The 19414-nt window shown below is 38.3% G+C and overlaps 1 protein-coding gene across 1 annotated transcript in view; it reads right to left on the bottom strand.

The window, feature by feature from the left end:
- PAPPA2 (pappalysin 2) overlaps window positions 1-19414 on the bottom strand; it is a 326093-nt gene that overhangs the window by 122625 nt on the left and 184054 nt on the right. Inside the window, exons 13-14 of the mRNA XM_070768487.1 lie at window positions 3312-3447; window positions 2889-3108 (exon numbers count right to left, since the gene is read on the bottom strand). Coding sequence (XP_070624588.1) covers window positions 2889-3108; window positions 3312-3447 — 356 coding nt within the window. The remainder of the gene's footprint in view (window positions 1-2888; window positions 3109-3311; window positions 3448-19414) is intronic.

Genomic DNA, 19414 nt, shown 5'->3' with positions numbered 1-19414 from the left:
CTCAGTCGTGTCCAACTCTTAGCGACCCCATGGACTGCAGCCTACCAGGCTCCTCTGTCCATGGGATTTTCCAGGCAAGAATACTGGAGTGGGGTGCCATTGCTTTCTCCACCTGACTACCATATGTAAGTCTAATTGATTACATAGCACGCCTTAGAGACTAATTGTTAAACTCACTACATACACTGTCCAGGCGGGAACAAGTGGAAAAATATACATCACCTTGGGAACATTGAGTTTTTGGCAGGGAAATTTGGCAGTTTACATAGCAACGTTGATTTGAAGGCAGTGGTTTTATATGTACAAGAGATTTTAAGACCTAGTAAAGATGATAAATATTTACATAAAAATTATTCTCAGCTAAGGAAAGAAGAGCAAAATATAAAATGCAAGTGTGCCTTCTATGAGTTGTTCTTTGCTTGGTTCTTATGTCTTTTTTAGTAGTTCTTAGACTGGAATGCAGCAGGGCAGAGGCTAATAGAGTTTTGCCAAGAGAACACACTGGGCATAGCAAACACCCTCTTCCAACAACACAAGAGAAGACTCTACATATGGACATCACCAGATGGTCAACACCAAAATCAGATTGATTGTATTATTTGCAGCCAAAGCTCGAGAAGCTCTATACAGTCAGCAAAAACAAGACTGGGACTGACTGTGGCTCAGATCATGAACTCCTTATTGCCAAACTCAGAATTAAATTGAAGAAAGTAGGGAAAACCACTAGACATTATGACCCAAATCAAATGCCTTATGATTACACAGTGGAAGTGAGAAATAGATTTAAGGGACTAGATCTGATAGATAGAGTGCCTGATGACTATGGACAGAGGTTCGTGACATTGCAGAGGAGACAGGGATCAAGACCATCCCCATGGAAAAGAAATGCAAAAAAGCAAAATGGCTGTGTGAGGAGGTCTTACAAAGCTGTGAAAAGAAGAGAAGCAAAAAGCAAAGGAGAAAAGGAAAGATATAAGCATCTGAATGCAGAGTTCCAAAGAAGAGATAAGAAAGCCTTCCTCAGCGATCAATGCAAAGAAATAGAGGAAAACAACAGAATGGGAAAGACTAGAGATATCTTCAAGAAATTTAGAGATACCAAGGGAACATTTCATGCAAAGATGGGGTCGATAAAGGATAGAAATGGTAAGGACCTAACAGACGCAGAAGATATTAAGAAGAAGTGGCAAGAATACACAGAAGAACTATACAAAAAAGATCTTCATCACCAAGATAACCACGATGGTGTGATCACTCACCTAGAGCCAGAGATCTTGGAATGTGAAGTCAAGTGGGCCTTAGAAAGCATCACTACGAACAAAGCTAGTGGAGGTGATGGAATTCCAGTTGAACTATTTCAAATCCTGAAAGATGATGCTGTGAAAATGCTGCACTCAATATGCCAACAAATTTGGAAAACTCGGCAGTGCCTACAGGACTGGAAAAGGTCGGTTTTCATTCCAATCCCAAAGAAAGGCAATACCAAAGAATGCTCAAACTACTGCACAATTGCACTCATCTCACATGCTAGTAAAGTAGTGCTCAAAATTCTCCAAGCCAGGCTTCAGCAATACATGAACTGTGAACTTCCAGATATTCAAGCTGGTTTTAGAAAAGGCAGAGGAACCAGAGATCAAATTGCCAACATCCACTGGATCATGGAAAAAGCAAGAGAGTTCTAGAAAAACATCTATTTCTGCTTTATTGACTATGCCAAGGCCTTTGACTTTGTGGATCACAGTGAACTATGGAAAATTCTGAAAGAGATGGGAATACCAGACCACCTGACCTGCCTCTTGAGAAACCTGTATGCAGGTCAGGAAGCAACAGTTAGAACTGGACATGGAACAACAGACTGGTTCCAAATAGGAAAAGGAGTACATCAAGGCTGTATACTGTCACCCTGCTTATTTAACTTCTATGCAGAGTACATCATGAGAAATGCTGGGCTGGAAAAAGCACAAGCTGGAATCAAGATTGCCGGGAGAAATCTCAATAACCTCAGATATGCAGATGACACCACCCTTATGGCAGAAAGTGAAGAGGAACTCAAAAGCCTCTTGATGAAAGTGAAAGTGGAGAGTGAAAAAGTTGGCTTAAAGCTCAACATTCAGAAAACGAAGATCATGGCATCTGGTCCCATCACTTCATGGGAAATAGATGAGGAAACAGTGTCAGACTTTATTTTTTGGGGCTCCAAAATCTCTGCAGATGGTGACTGCAGCCATGAAATTAAAAGACACTTATTCCTTGGAAGGAAAGTTATGACCAACCTAGATAGCATATCCAAAAGTAAAGACATTACTTTGCCAACAAAGGTCGATCTAGTCAAGGCTATTGTTTTTTCCTGTGGTCATGTATGGATGTGAGAGTTGGACTGTGAAGAAAGCTGAGCGCCGAAGAATTGATGCTTTCAAACTGTGGTGTTGGAGAAGACTTTTGAGAGTTCCTTGGACTGCAAGGAGATTCAACCAGTCCATTCTAAAGGAGATTAGTCCTGGGTGTTCATTGGAAGGACTGATGCTAAAGATGAAACTCCAATACTTTGGCTACCTGATGCAAAGAGTTGACTCATTGGAAAAGACTCTGATGCAGGGAGGGATTGTGGGCAGGCAGACAAGGGGATGACAGAGGATGAGATGGCTGGATGGCATTACCGATTTGATGGACATGAATTTGAGTGAATTCCGGGAGTTGGTGATGGACAGGGAGGCCTGGCATGCTGCGATTCATGGGGTCGCAAAGAGCCTAACACGACTGAGCGACTGAACTGAACTGAGACCCATTTTTAGTTGGCAAACAAACACCTACTTTATATACAACAGTATGTAGAAAATGATAGCAGTTGTTGAAAAAGAAAGGGAAAAGGAAGTAAGGGGACTTTATACCTTTGTCCCTGATGATTTTGCCCCTTGTGCTCTGGGATGATGCAGCTGTTGGGAGCTGAAGGACTTATGTCGGAGGGTGTCCTTAGAGCCACCGCCGAGATGCCCACCAATGGGGTTGAGAAATTCAGCAGCACTGATGTGGCATGGTGGAAGAGGACGTTTGAGTGATGAGTTATGTTGATAACCAGCGGGTTATGCTGGCATGACAGTTCATAGGTTCCTGAAGAGAAACAAGGGGATCGAATAATATTTTAAGCCATTCGTGTAGCATCAAGTTTCCATACCTAGTGTTCATTTTATCTTCTCCATAGCTATATTATGTAACAAGGTCTCAAAGAATATCAGAGACAGACATCGAGCTGAATCCTGGGTCAAAACTGGATTTTCCTCTGGTGGCCCTAAAGGGATAACTGTCAGACTCACCAAGAGAGTGGTTGTTTCCACTGACATCGGTCAGGTAAAGGGTCACTGTTGGCCGCTGACGTTTCCCAGGTACCAGGCCATCAGATGTCAAGAAAATGAAAATTGCTGTGGCCACTCCTGGTCTATTGAAACAAACCTAGGCACAAGCACATATATGTACGAGCCATTATTTCCAGTGGGCTCTCAAGGCACATGTCACACTACTTTTATCCTTCTCAAATAGCTCGCCACTTAGAAGATAAGAACTCCCTCCTTTACAAATGGGAAAAAAAACATGGAGTAGGCACAGAAAGATAGCCATGGTCTTATCAAAAGTAAAAATTAGCTGGAAAGTAGCTAACTTTCAGCTACTGAGAGTCCCATCTTTTTCTGAGACTTTTTACTTCAACCAGTTCTTTTTCACTTGAATCTTTCTTTACACTTCTCTAAAAGATCACTCAAGGAGACCATTGTTGGAGACGGTAAACCACTGCATAGCCAGCCAATACCTCCCTATCTCCAATGTGAGAGACGTGGACAAGATGATCACCAAGCTAATGCTTTGTTCTCAAGTGGCATAGCTAATTATCCTTCCCTATCTCCTTTGTTTGGAGAAGGCAATGGCAACCCACTCCAGTACTCTTGCCTGGAAAATCCCATGGATGGAGGAACCTGGTAGGCTACAGTCCATGGGGTCGCAAAGAGTCAGACATGACTAAGTGACTTCACTTTCACTTTTCACTTTCATTCATTGGAGAAGGAAATGGCAACCCACTCCAGTGTTCTTGCCTGGAGAATCCCAGGGACAGGGGAGCCTGGTGGGCTGCTGTTTATGGGGTCGCACAGAGTCGGACACGACTGAAGCAACTTAGCATCTCCTTTGTTGCTGTTGTTTAGTCGCTAAGTCACATCTGACTCTTTTGCAACCCCATGGACTGTTGCCTGCCAGTTCCTCTATCCATGGGATTTCCCAGGCAAGAATACTGGAGTCAGTAGCCATTTTCTTCTCCAGGGGAATCTGCCTGACCCAGGGATCGAACTTAAGTCTCCTGTGCTGGCAGGTGGATTCTTTACCACTGAGCCACCAGGGAAACCCTCCCTGTCTCCTTGTCTCCCCCTTAAAATTGTTATCAGAACCTCTCACTTGGCATTTCAACTATGACACAGGAGAAAGGTCACTGCAGAGTCTGTTGCTTCAGAAACTAGATGCTGCCAAACTGCTTATTCTTATTCTTCTGGTGCCCCAAGCACAACATTTACCCTGTCCATGGCGGGAAAATAAGCCAGCGCCGAAAATTCACAGGGAAATTCAGTTATCTGTAAGAAATATTCTAGATGGCTAGACTAATTAACAATGAAGCAGTCTTGTCCCTAAAAATTCTTTAAAATAAAACATTTCGGAGATTGGGGAATGACATGAAGAACTTATCTTCCATTATCTGATGTTGCAATTCTACTTTTGTCTTATTTCCTAGAGCTCAATGTTGCTCTTAACACTAAGATATTGAGAGTCATCTCCCATCTTCCCCGGTGTTGCATAGTTGCTACTTTATTAGAATCTAGGGCTAGAACATACATCAGTCTGCATGTATTTCTCTAGCTTTGTATCAGGTTCTGAAAGGGATGTGCTGTGCTATGCTTAGTCTCTCACTTGTATCTGACTCTCTGCATCCCTATGGACTCTAGCCCCCCAGGCTCCTCTGTCCATGGGAATTCTCCAGGCAAGAATACTGAAATGGGTTGCCATGCCCTCCTCCAGGGGATCTTCCCAACCCAAAGATCAAACCCAAGTGTCCCACATTGCAGGTGGATTATTTACTGTCTGAGCCATGAAGGAAGCCCAAGAATACTGGAGTTGGTAGCCTCGTCCTTCTCCAGGGGATCTTGTGGACCCAGGAATTGAACTGGGGTCTCCTGCATTGCAGGCAGATTCTTTACCAGCTGAGATACCAGGGAAGCCCCCCCAAACACTGTCCTCAGTGTCAGAGCAGGGTACGACATCTAAAGGCAGAGGGCTTTTCTTAAAAGGGGAGCATGAGAGTCAAACATGTTTTCTATTTTAACGAGAATTTTTCCTTGTCCACAGACCTACTCTCCCTGAGCCTTGGTGGTATGTTTATAGAGTGTCCATTTGCACTACTGGCTTAATTAGGGTGATTTTATGATTTTCAGTGGTCAATGTAGCACACTCTCCCTTCTTGTTCTCCACCTTTGAGGAAAAGACCAGCCACGCTCTATTTTTTACAGTGTCATTTCCACCCCGCCCCCCACCTTTTCATTTCCCCTCTTTGAAGTAGTAAATATTTCTTTATAACTTAAAAAACTTCCAGACCCATAGGTTATGGCTTGCAATACGAGGTCCTTTGTTCCTTGCTAGATGAGGGCTAGACATGAAACACACCATAAGTTAACCAGGAGCCTAATGCAAAGCCCTCAACTCCAGCCCCCAGAGACATCAAAGTCCCCCGGGAATGCCCACAACCTCTTCCTTTTCATACACCACAAAAGAGACCCAAGTACTGGAAGAAAGCTCTGGGTTATTTCCTGAGCCAGGAACAAACAGAGCCCAAAGAAGTACCTGGTGGCTTTACCCGAATAGGTCTCAGAAAGAGTGGGGTGGCTTCAGTGAGGAACAGGAGGGCTCAGTTTTCCCACTTTCTGTTGGGTCCCCAAATAGACACCACCCACCTGAAACTAATTAGTAGGCCTTATGCTGTGGCTTTCTCTGTCTTGAGGGCCTGTGCCCAAAACCTCTGAGTCATTTTGCATCGCCTTGCTCTAAGGGTCTTTGAATCCCAAATCGCTTTGAACCTTAAAGCCTGTTCCTGTGGCAGTGGCAGTGTCTCTGTGCCTTGATTTGTGATTTGTGGGAAGTGGTTATGCCAGGATTTCCCGGCCATGGCTTTAGTAGGGAAACCACAAGTGAGACACTGGCAGAGGAAAGTCTGATCACGATACAGGATGCCGAGTCTTGGGCATTTCCTCTCACAGTGACACAAGGGAGGTAGCCACACCTCATTCTCATCTGAATACCGAATATGCCCCCACAGGAGCAACTCAGTGCAAAGAAGTAGAACTCTGTCGTATAATTATTGGAACCTCAAACCAGAGACCGGTTCAAGTCTGTGCAATGAATGCTAACCACGGTAAAGGGAATCTAGTAAGTGCACCATTCTGAAGGGAAGGATGGCCAGGCCGAACCCTGGGTTTAACTCTTAGCCCATCTTTTTTATTATTGTTTAGTCGCTCAGTCATGTCTGACTCTTTTGGGATCCTGTGGACTATATATAGCCTGCCAGGCTCCTCTGTCCATGGGATTTCCCGATTGCCATTTCCTTCTTAGGGGGATCTTCCTGACCTAGAGATCGAACCCACGTCTCCTGCATTGGCAGGTAGATTCTTTACCACTGTGCCACCTGGAATAGTCCTAGCCCTATCTTTACTAGCTGGGTAAACTAAATTTGACAATCCATTTCTTCTCTCTGAGCCTAGGGTTCTTCTTTTCCACACCTGAGGAGCCGACATACTACCCATCTCACTTGGCTACTATGAGGATGAAATGAAATCATGTGAAAGCACAAAGATAATGCCTACGATCTAGTAAAGACTCAATGCTCAAGAATTTTTATTTCCAAAAAGGAATATTTTAAAAAAAATTCTGTTTACACTTCAGGAAGATCAGGATAAAGAAGAAACATTTAAATAAACACACAACTATGTATTTTGATATATAGAGAATTATGCTTTTCTGAAATTTATAGGCTAAAGAATCTCACATATGTTGTTTTAAAATGATACTTGTAGATGTGAATTGGTACTGCAGGTTCTGCTTCCATAGAAACTGGCAATATTTGAGGCTCTTGGTATAGAATGCATCTCTACTTTATATACAGAATCCATGAAAAATACATTTTGTATATATAACTTTTAATAGAGATTTTAAAAAATTCAGTTCAATATGTGTTTATTAAAAATCTACTTTTGCTGTACATATAAATAAGGACATTTCTAGAATTGACAGTATAATTAGAATACTAAAATGCATTCTTTATTTGAACAAACATTATATTTTTCAAAGCTGCTCTTTCTACAGCCAAGTCGCATCTATTTTAATTTATATAACAGTCTAGGCTATTTTTACTTTATATGAAATAAACAATGAATTTTGTGCTCTTAAACAAAAGTAGGTAGTGGCTAGAGCAGAAAATCTGGCAACACAAAATCCTGCTTATTCTCACCTCATGCCACCATGGTCACTACATAAGTAAGACATTCCTCTAATCACCACACCAAACGCACAATGCAAACAGCTGCCCTCTTCTAGACAAAATACACTAGAGGCAACTAACCGGGGACTGCGCAAATCTGAAATGAGCACCAGGCATGCCCCAAGAGAAGAGTCCAGGATGCTAAGAGGTCAAGGGAATTGTTAGCTTTATTTGTAATATTTTACTGCTTGTTTTAACAAGAAAATTGCGTTTATGTATTACAGGGCAATATAAAATTAATTTGAATGTGGCTTTTAGGAAGAGGACAAACTATAGTTAGATATCAAAACAAGGCAAGATCTTTTAGAAAAGCAATTGATTCTCAGACAGAACTGAGGAATGGCTTAAAGATAGAATGATAGCCAGTTAAATTAGCTCAGTGAATCTCTAGCAAAATACTTTGAAACAGAGAGTATGGAGTACATAGATAATAGGCAGATAGATAGATAGAAACCGACTGACAGAAAGAAATGGAAAACCAGTCTCATGCATTCAGTTGCTTTCCATCCAAAGTCTGCACATTAACAGCCGGATCTGACTTCTGGCCCCTGCTAAAGGGTAAGACTGAAAGAATGCTTCCCTGGTGTAGAACTTTTTTGGGCTTAAGAAATCCCTCTTCAGTCTGCCTGCTGGGTACAAACACACTTAATTGACTCCTAAACCAAGCATCTTGACGTTCAGGTCATCCTTTGCGGTGGTCCCTGGACAGCAAACCCTGAAACTATACCACAAACTTGAAAAGAATCTTCTCTGAGGTTTTAAAATGTTTTTGGTTAGTTACTGAGATGTTATTTTTTTCTGTGTGCCTTTCCATTTTCATTCATCTATGGCACTTCCTGATTTCAGAGAGAAAGGGAAGGCCCTTGAACAGGAGAAAGTGGGCACATACTACTTTCTCTTTATAAGTACTTTACGGTTCCCCAACCATGCTTTCCTGGAGCCTCCATTAAGCTCATTAGGTTTTTGTTCCTATCTGAGACACTATTTTTTTTTTTTTTACTATAATATCCTTAGGATACAAAGGTTATATTATAGAAGTGGGAGGTAGGATTCTGAGAGCTTAAGTGACTTTCTCCAACGTGAATGTTAGACAGTTAGGAATTTGGGTTTTCTGTATTATTTTGACTGCCTAAGGGTTCCTAATTTTGGTGAGCAGAAAATCACAAAGTTCTTAGAAAATTTGTTGACATGTGTGCCCTCTCTCTCCACAAAAAGTGAAGTCACATAAATACTTAGGTATAAAAACATGATACTATTTCAGGGAGCTAAGAGAGCCCTTTGAAAGCCATTCACAGTTCAAGTAGGGTCAATAGAAATTAGATTAAGAATGCTTACACTGTTGGTGGAACCATATGCCTTTTTTTTATAGGTGAAAAATTATCAAATACTGGCAATTTTATATGGTTTACTCTAATAATATTACTGTCTATGTAGACTTCAGAAATTTGAGAATGGAGAGAATAACTCTGAAACCTTCAAGGTATCTAACCTGAAGTCCAAATCCAACAGATGAAGGGAAGGTGAGAGGCAACTAGCGTCTTGCCTCTGAGCTTGAGATCTCTTGGTGGCCTCTCTACTTGAGGGCGTGGGTCAAAATGTGGGAGGAGTTTTCAGCAGAGTTTGACTTCCTTCTGGTGCCCGGACACCTATCTCTCTGGATATTGCTTAAAGTCCAGTTGATTTCTAGCATTATTCCACCATCATACAAGTAAGGTTATAAATATCATGAGCTTATGTAGTTCTTTTTTCAGAAGAGTGAGGTCACCTTGTAAATTTTATGAAATGAAGAAATCTCCATTATGACCTCAATTATCCAGGAGGAGGCATATGCCAGGGTGTGATTTGGCAGGTCAGTGGAAGGGCTCTGACCAAAATCAATTTATTGCTTAGTTCCTTCTAATAGCAACTCCTCAGCTGTGATTTTAGATACCAGAACTAAGTCTTCAGAAACTTTGTGTTAGAAGAACTTGTGAGACTCAGAGGGGGATCATAAAGGCAAAAATCAAATCTGTAGAGAATACTGTGGTGTGCCACCAAAATCCCCTGCTTCATGACTGAGCATTCAGCTCACATCAAGTCTCTGCCTTCAGAGAAAGAAAGCCTCCAAAAGGTCATGCCACTTCCCTGGAGTAGGGGGAGAGGAGAACCCCATGTCTAATGACCTTTTAATAGGATTGTGTGGAACAAAGTGGGACAATTCTGAAGGGCCATCCTAGTTCCCTGTGGGATGCTGAAACCTTTGTGTAAATGTTTCACAGTCCTACTCCTCTCTCTGCCAACTCCTGGATCTTTCATTCTCCCCTAGGTATTGATCCCAAAGAAAGTTCTTAATAAACTTTCTGCGTGCAAATCTTTATCTCATAGTCTGAATCCTGGGGAAACTCCACTTAAGACAAAATCTGAGAATGTGAAAACATATTAAGAAATATTGATAATGAAAGGTCTCTTGGGAACTAGACTGCGTAAGTGAGGGGATGAGGGATTCACTGTGGAGCCAAGAAATCTTTCCTTCTGATTAAAAGAAAATTGCTATCCAAGTATTTATGAAACTTACAGTTTGCCAAGTTGTCATATCTAAGGCCTGGAAAAGTTTCCATGTAAAATCAATCAAGTTGTGTTAGTAGCAATCAGATAGGAAAATGGAAAATGAGTCCTTTATCTCTGGGGCTAAACTGCTTAGCCAAGGAGAGATGAAATTCTTCTTTCAATGCATTAGGCTATTCTTTGATGGAAGTGAAAATTATATATGCATAGTCATATTTGTTTTTTTTAGGATTCCCAGGGACTGTAGGAATTCACCTAGGTTAATTTTCCAAGGAGAAAATTTTATTTTGGAAAACAAGAACTTTTCAGAAGTTAAATCATGTGCATAGAAATAATCCCAATATATATATTAGAAAATTTTCTTCCCTCTTAAAAACAGGATCCTGTACTTAAGTGAATTTTCATAATTGGAGGCATCATTTTGAACATCAGTTATTTTACTGATGAGATAATAATCCTGTAGAGCTCCTTTAACCTTACAAATCTCCTGAGAATCATGTTAAACTAAAGATTCTGATTTAATACAGCTGAGATTTGTATTTCTACCTAACTCGCAGGTGACACTGATGCTTTTGGAAGCCAATCAGGTTTTAAGTAGCAAAACTCTAAAAGAATCAATAGATATGATTATCTTTGTCCTTATCACTTAATAGCCTAAGACTACAATTACTTGATTGATCATACTTATTTATTATATTATCTTTTCTATAATTCACCATCAAGCTTGAAATACAACCAGAGCTGAAAGGAATCACCTAGCCCAAACACCTCATTTTAATTCAAATAAAAATGATGCCAAAGAAGGATATATGATTATATAAGGTCATGACTGATAAATGGTAAAAACAGAGCTTACAATATTCCTCTGAGCATACATTTTTGTCAGTGTCTAAATCCCTGACTAATTGGTTTCACCTTTCCCATTAAAGATTGAAATTCAGATAACTAATATTTTTAGAAATTTATATTAAGTTAATAGATTCTGACAAAAGACCTTGCCAACTTTTCTACAAATAAAGTCAAAGAAGTTGTGGCTAGACTAGGAAACTTCTACACATGAATTTTTTCTTTTTTTGCTAAATTATGATATCTGGACAGTTTTCTGGATGGTTATAGTTTTCTGGATGAATCTTTGAATAGAGGCTTACCTTCCAATTTATGAAATAAAAAAAAAAGAATTGTCAGATCTAGCAAAATAAAAACAGCACACCATATAAACTTAAATGTCAGAGAAAAAATATTTAGTATAAGTATGCCTTGAATATAGCCTCTGACTGTAATAGATACAGAAAACCTGTAATAGATACAAAAAAGATAATGAAAAAGGAAACTAAGCATATCATTCTTAAAAGTCATCAAGCCACAAAGGAAGCAAGAGAAGAACTAGTAAAAAAAGAAACTACAAAACAGCAAGAAAACAATTAACAAAATGTCAGAAAGTACATACTTATCATTACTTTAAAAGTAAATATGTTCAATTCTAAAGCAGTTATAAGAGAGAAGTTCATAGAAATAAATGGCTGCCTCAAAATGTAACAAAAATTTCAGATAAACAACCTAACTTTACACCTAAAGGAACTAGAAAAAGAAGAAAGAACAAAGCCCAAAGACAGTAGAAGGAAGGGATTAAAGTCAGTACAGAAATAAATAATACAGAGAATAGAAAGAAAATAGAAAAAAATCAATAAAACCAAGGGCTGATTTTTTTTAAAAGATCAGCAAAACTGATAAACGTTTAGTCAGACTTACCAAGAAGAAAAATAGAGAGGGTTCAAATAAAATCATAAATAAAACAGGAAACATTACAACAGGTACCACAGAAATATAAAGGATCAGAAGAGATTACTACAAACAATTATACACTAGCAAATTAAACAATCCAGAAGAAATGGATAAATTACTAGAAACATACAACTTTCCAGAGCCAAGTAATGAAGAAATAGAAAATCTGAACAGACCAGTGACTAGTATGGCGACTGAATCATTAATTTAAAAACTCTCTACAAAAATGTCCAGGATGAGACATCTATACTGGTGAATTCTACCAAACTTTCCAAGAATTAAAGCCAATTCTTCTTGAACTCTTCAGAACACAGAAGAGGAGGGAATACTTTCAAACTCATTTCATGAGGCCAGCATTAGCCTGGTACCAAAACCAGACAAGGATACCACAAGAAAAGAAAATTACAGGTTAATATCCCCGATGAATATAAATGGAAAAATCCTTAACAAAATATTAGCAAACCAAATTCAACATTACATTAAGAGTATTATACACCATGACAGAGTGGAACATATTCCAGAGATGAAAGGATAGTTCACCATTTGCAAATCAACCAACATGATACACCACATTAAGAAAATGAAGAATAAAAACAATGTGATGCAGAAAAAACATCTGACAAAATTCAACATATATTTATGATAAAAACTCTCAAAGTCGGTATCCAGGGAATAAACCTCAACATAATAAAGGCCGTTTATGACAAATCTACAGCTAACATCATATCAGTAGTGAAAAGCTGAAAACTTCCTCCAAGATCAGGAAAAAGACAAGGATGCCCAATTTTGCCACTTCTATTCAACATAGTATTGGTTATTCTAGCCAGAACATTAGGCAAGAAAAATAAATAATAGGCATCTTAATTGGAAAGGGAGAAGTAAAACTGTCACTATTTGCAGATGATATGATTTTATATATAGAACCTAAAGATACCACCAGAAAACTATTAGAACTAATGTGAATTCAGTAAAGTTGCAGGATACAAAATCAGTACATAGAATTGGTTGCATTCCTAAACACTAAGAAACTATCAGAAAGAAAAATTGAGAAAACTGTTCCATTTCCAATTGCATAAAAAGAATAAAATACCTAGAAATAAATTTAATCAAGGTGGTGAAAGACCTGTACTCTGAAAAAATGCTAGAATGACTACTATCAAAAAGGTAAGAAGCAGCTAGTATTGACAAAGACATGGAGAAAGGGTAACTCTGTGCACTGTTGATGGGAATGTATATTGGTGCAGCCACTAAGGAAGAGAGAAGGCAATGGCACCCCACTCCAGTACTCTTGCCTGGAAAATCCCATGGATGGAGGAACCTGGAAGGCTGCAGTCCATGGGGTCGCTAGGAGTCGGACACGACTGAGCGACTTCCCTTTCACTTTTCACTTTCATGCATTGGAGAAGGAAATGGCAACCCACTCCAGTGTTCTTGCCTGGAGAATCCCAGGGATGGGGGAGCCTAGTGGGCTGCCATCTATGGGGTCATACAGAGTCGGACACAACTGAAGCGATTTAGCAGCAGCAGCAGCAGCAGCAGCACTAAGGAAAGTAGTATGGAATTTCCTCAAAACATTTTGAAAAATAGAACCACCATGTGATCTAGCAATTCCACTTCTGGGTATTTAGCCAAAGAAAATGAAAAGACTAACTCAAAAATATATATGTACCCTCATGTTCACTGTAATGTTACTTACAATAGCCAATATATGGAGACAACCCAAGTGTCTAACAATGGATGAATATATAAAGAAAATATGGTGTGTGTGTGTGTATACACATATATTCAGTCATAAAAAACAAGGAGATATTGCCATTGTGACAACATGGACAGAACTTGAGGGCTTTATGCTAAGTAAAATAACAGAGATAGGCAAATACCCTATGATCTCACTTAGATATGGGATTTTTTTTAAAGGGGAAAAAAGCAAGCTCATAGATACAGAGAACAGATTAGTGTTTGCCAGAGGTGGGGATTAGGGAGTGGACAAAATAGATCAGGAGAGTCAAAATGTACAAACTTTCAGTTATAAAACACAGTCAAGGGGATGTACTGTGCAGGGTGGCAACTATGGTTAATAATGTACTACATATTTGAAAGTTGCTAAAAGAGTCGATCTTAAAAGCTCCCATCACAAGAAAAAAAACTGTAACTAAGTATGATGATGGATGTTAACTAGACTCACTCTGGTGATCATTTCCCAATATATACAAATATTGAATCATTATGTTTTATACCTAAAACGAAAATAATCTTGAATATAAGTTATGCCTCAATTAAACAATAAATAATTTGAAAATAAAGAATAAAAGTAAGAAGAGCAAAGAACACAAATTTTTAAAATAAGAAAAGAGGAAAGGAAAAAGGATTTTGTACATATTTCTGTATATTAAAAAAAAAAAAGAAAAAAATGGTAAGAGTACTGGTAAACACTTTTTGACCAGCTAGGAGAATCTCTAATACATCTCTGATACAGACTGGTCCTTAATTTCTGAATGAATAAAGGCTCACTATTTAAGTACTTCCTAATAAACTCTTGGGCCAAGTGGAAGAGGAGTAAAACTCTAATATTGACATAACTGGCACAATTAAAGTTGTTATGCTCTGAAAAATCAGGGCTAGAAACAAAATGCTATTAAAATTTTACAACTTCAAAAAGAAATTATGAGGTATAAAAAATACTTAGGACTCGTTGACAATAAAAGAACTATATATCAGTATTTATGGACTACAGTTAAAATAACATCTAGAGGGAAAATTTATGAAACAGTGACAACAAATTATCCAAGTGTCCAACATAAGAATCTAAAATAGAACATCAGAGTAAATGCAGAGAAACAGGAAGGGAGGAAATAATAAAGAGGACAGAAATCAGTGACTTGGAGAATAGTAACTAGAATAAAAACAGAAATGAATAAAACTAAAATTTGTTCTTTGAAGAAGTACCAGGCATGTGTAATTAAGAAAACAAGAGAAAAGGAAGGTTCAAAAAATTCCAGTATAAAGGGAGTGAAAACTATACCTAAACCTAACTATACCTAAAACAGAGTTATTCGTAAATATATTATGAACAACTATCTGTATTAAAATTTGAATATATAGAAGAACTATCTAGTAATCCAAAACTGGAAAAGAAAAATTGAATATATTAATAAAAATCAAAAACATTTAAATAGAAATTATAAATTATAAATGTTTCCTCAAAAAAGCCCCAGGCTCAATTGGTTTTACAGGTGGGTTCTGACAAATTTTGAAGGAACAGATAATTCTTATTTTATGCAAGTGGTTTCAAAAAATAGAAAAGGTGAAAAATTTCCCAAACAATTTTATGAGAGTTGTATATTCTGAACATTCAAAAAAGAAATATATAAACTAATTTCACATATAAATGTAAAAGTAAGAATCCAAGATTAAAAATCAATAAAATCCAAGAGTATGCTTAAATATTATATATAATAAACAAGCAAGTTCACTCCACAAAGGCAAATATGATTTGATATCTTAAAAAAGAAATCCAGCAATGTAATTCAACATAATGATGGACCAAAGAAGAGAAATCACAAGATAATATTAAACAGTGAAAATCAAGTGTTTGATTAAATTCAGCTCATATGTACCAGTATGCTTTTCAAGAAGTGGAAGAAACTATCCAAAGCTTATTATAAAATTGGAAAATAAGTGAATAATGTGAAATAAGTGAATAATATGAAATAAGTGAATCAGATCAGATCAGTCGCTCAGTCGTGTCCGACTCTTTGTGACCCCATGAATCGCAGCACTCCAGGCCTCCCTGTCCATCACCAAATCCCGGAGTTCACTGACTCACGTCCATCGAATCAGTGATACCATCCAGCCATCTCATCCTCTGTCGTCCCCTTCTCCTCCTGCCCCCAATCCCTCCCAGCATCAGAGTCTTTTCCAATGAGTCAACCCTTCGCATGAGGTGGCCAAAGTCCTGGAGTTTCAGCTTTAGCATCATTCCTTCCAAAGAAATCCCAGGGCTGATCTCCTTCAGAATGGACTGGTTGGATGTCCTTGCAGTCCAAGGGACTCTCAAGAGTCTTCTCCAACACCACAGTTCAAAAGCATCAATTCTTCGGCGCTCAGCCTTCTTCACAGTCCAACTCTCACATCCATACATGACCACAGGAAAAACCATAGCCTTGACTAGATGGACCTTTGTTGGCAAAGTAATGTCTCTGCTTTTCAATATGCTATCTAGGTTGGTCATAACTTTCCTTCCAAGGAATAAGCGTCTTTTAATTTCATGGCTGCAATCACCATTTGCAGTGATTTTCGAGCCCAAAAGAATAAAGTCAGCCACTGTTTCCACTGTTTCCCCATCTATTTCCCATGAAGTGATGGGACCAGATGCCATGATCTTCGTTTTCTGAATGTTGAGCTTTAAGCCAACTTTTTCACTATCCTCTTTCACTTTCATCAAGAGGCTTTTGAGTTCCTCTTCACTTTCTGCCATAAGGGTGGTGTCATCTGCATATCTGAGGTTATTGAGATTTCTCCTGGCAATCTTGATTTCAGCTTGTGTTTCTTCCAGCCCAGCGTTTCTCATGATGTACTCTGCATATAAGTTAAATAAACAGGGTGACAATATACAGCCTTGACATACTCCTTTTCCTATTTGGAACCAGTCTGTTGTTCCATGTCCAGTTCTAACTGTTGCTTCCTGACCTGCATACAGGTTTCTCAAGAGGCAGGTCCGGTGGTCTGGTATTCCCATCTCTTTCAGAATTTTCCACAGTTTATTGTGACCCACACAGTCAAAGGCTTTAGCATAGTCAATAAAGGAGAAATAGATGTTTTTCTGGAAATAGATGTTTTTCCATGATCCAGCGGATGTTGGCAATTAGATCTCTGGTTCCTCTGCCTTTTCTAAAACCAGCTTGAACATCTGGAAGTTCACGGTTCACATATTGCTGAAGCCTGGCTTGGAGAATTTTGAGCATTACTTTACTAGCATGTGAGATGAGTGCAATTGTGCGGTAGTTTGAGCATTCTTTGGCATTGCCCTTCTTTGGGATTGGAATGAAAACTGACCTTTTCCAGTCCTGTGGCCACTGCTGAATTTTCCAAATTTGCTGGCATATTGAGTGCAGCACTTTCACAGCATCATCTCTCAGGATTTGGAATAGCTCAACTGGAATTCTATCACCTCCACTAGCTTTGTTCGTAGTGATGCTTTCTAAGGCCCACTTGACTTCACATTCCAGGATGTCTGGATCTAGGTGAGTGATCACACCATCGTGATTATCTTGGTGATGAAGATCTTCTTTGTATAGTTCTTCTGTGTATTCTTGCCATCTCTTCTTAATATCTTCTGCTTCTGTTAGGTCCATACCATTTCTGTCCTTTATCAAGCCCATCTTTGCATGAAATGTTCCTTTGGTATCTCTGATTTTCTTGAAGAGATCTCTAGTCTTTCCCATTCTGTTGTTTTCCTCTATTTCTTTGCATTGATCGCTGAAAAAGGCTTTCTTATCTCTTCTTGCTATTCTTTGGAACTCAATTTTGAAAAAGATGTACAAAAATTGGAAAGGGGGGAGGATATGCTCCACCAGAAATGTTTTACATAGTAAAAAGTTATAGTAAGAGAAACAGTGTATTGTATTGCTAGTGTAAGGAGTAGAAAAATAGATCAATGGAATAGAACAGAGTGTTTAAAAACTGTCTCTTGAATATTCCAGAAACTAGTATATAGTTAATGTAGTGCCACAAATTATCAGGCTAAGGATTAAAGTTTTAATGGATAGAATTAGAAAAACTGGCTTATTGTATTTAGAAAACAAAATGGGACTCTATCGTATTCTGCATATGAAAATGAATTTTAAATATGTTAAAAACTAAATTTTAAGAGGCAAAACTATAAAACAAATAGATAAGTGAAATAATTTTCAGGTTGTTTTTCTCTTTAGATGTTAATTCAGTTTATGAGAAAATGATTTAAATTTTAAGTCTTTTTTTCATGTTTTATACTTCATTTATTTTATATCTCATAAAGTGTAAAACTAAAAGTCTAATTGCACTGCTGCTATTTATAGAGAAAATAAAATAACAGTGATGATACAGGAATTTTTTTTTCCTACTTGACTGACTTTTGCTCTTTGTTATTTCCTTTTTATTTTTACTTTGGTTTTTATTTGCTCTTTTTCCAATTACTTCAGGTGAAAAATGATTATTGATTTTATAATGCTTGAAAAAAGTAGAAGTCTTAGTTACTCAGTTGCATCTGACTCTTTGTGACTCCATGGACCTTACCCTGCCAGGCTCCTCTGTCCATGGAATTCTCCAGGCAAAAATAGTAGATTGTGTAGCCATTCTCTTCTCCAGGGGATCTTCCCAACCCAGGGATTGAACCTAAGTCTTTTGCATTCCAGGCAGATTCTTTACCATCTGAACCACTGGGGAAGCCCTTAATAATGCTTTCCCTCAACCCTAACTACCTCCTCACCCCGCTACTCCCACCAAACATAGACATTTAAAGCTATAAATTTCCCTTTAACATTGCTTTAATTGCATCCCATAAAATTTGACATATTATTTTCATTCAACTCAAAATATTTTCTAATTTCCCTATAAAGTCTTCTTTGAACTATGGATTATTTGCAAGTATATAGGAACTGTGACAGAAATGTTTATTGAGGAAGCACAGAGGAGGAAGAGATTAATTACACATACTATGTAGGGTTTGGGAGAAAAATTCAGAAAAGTCTAGGCCTTATAATAGAAGTAATCCTTGAGCTAAATCTTAGAAGATTAGTATGTGTTTTTTGGAAAGTCCAAGTGGAGAAAGCACTTACCAAGAAGGAAAAACATGAACTCCTTACCTGAAAGGCTAGGGAAATATAAAAACTTTGGTGTTTTCTAGCACTGAAAGCAATCTGTTATGACTAAAATTTCTAACTCGTAGAATGTGTATATGTGTGTGGGTGGGGAGGGGTATAGAGGGGTGTGGAAGATTAGATGAATGGGGAAATTCCATTTGAGACAAAGCTATCTCTGTCTCTCTATGTCCAATCAATCACCAGGTCCTTTTGAGTCTATTTTACACTTAACAATATTTGTAGCATAGCATTTTGTCTTCTGCAGTATTGCATAAATGTGATCGCTGAGGAGTATGTACCTTAAGGGTGAAGATTCATTCCTCATCGAATCCCTCTACAATACAATATTCTGTTCATTTTAGGTAGTGGACTGGAAACTAGAAATACAGCAGAGGTCAGACTCTATAGCCCATGGGCCAAAACGGACCCATTGCCTGTTTTTTATGGTCTGTGAGCTAAGAATGACTTTTGCATTTTGAAATGGTTGAAAAACAATTCAAAGAAAAATAATGTGAATATTGTGAAAATTATATGAAATTGAAATTTTTGTGTTCATAAATATGATTTTATTATAGCACAACCATGCTCATTCCTTTCTGTATTGTCTATGCTACTTTCACTCTGTAACAGCAGTGTTAAGTAACTGTGTGTTAAGTCACTTCAGTCATGTCTGACTCTGTGCGACCCTATG

This window comes from Bos indicus, chromosome 16, assembly GCF_029378745.1.
Source record: "Bos indicus isolate NIAB-ARS_2022 breed Sahiwal x Tharparkar chromosome 16, NIAB-ARS_B.indTharparkar_mat_pri_1.0, whole genome shotgun sequence".
Classification (NCBI taxonomy): Eukaryota; Metazoa; Chordata; class Mammalia; order Artiodactyla; family Bovidae; genus Bos; species Bos indicus.
Note: the sequence above shows the minus strand (reverse complement) of the source record. Positions and strands in the feature narration are given on the sequence as shown.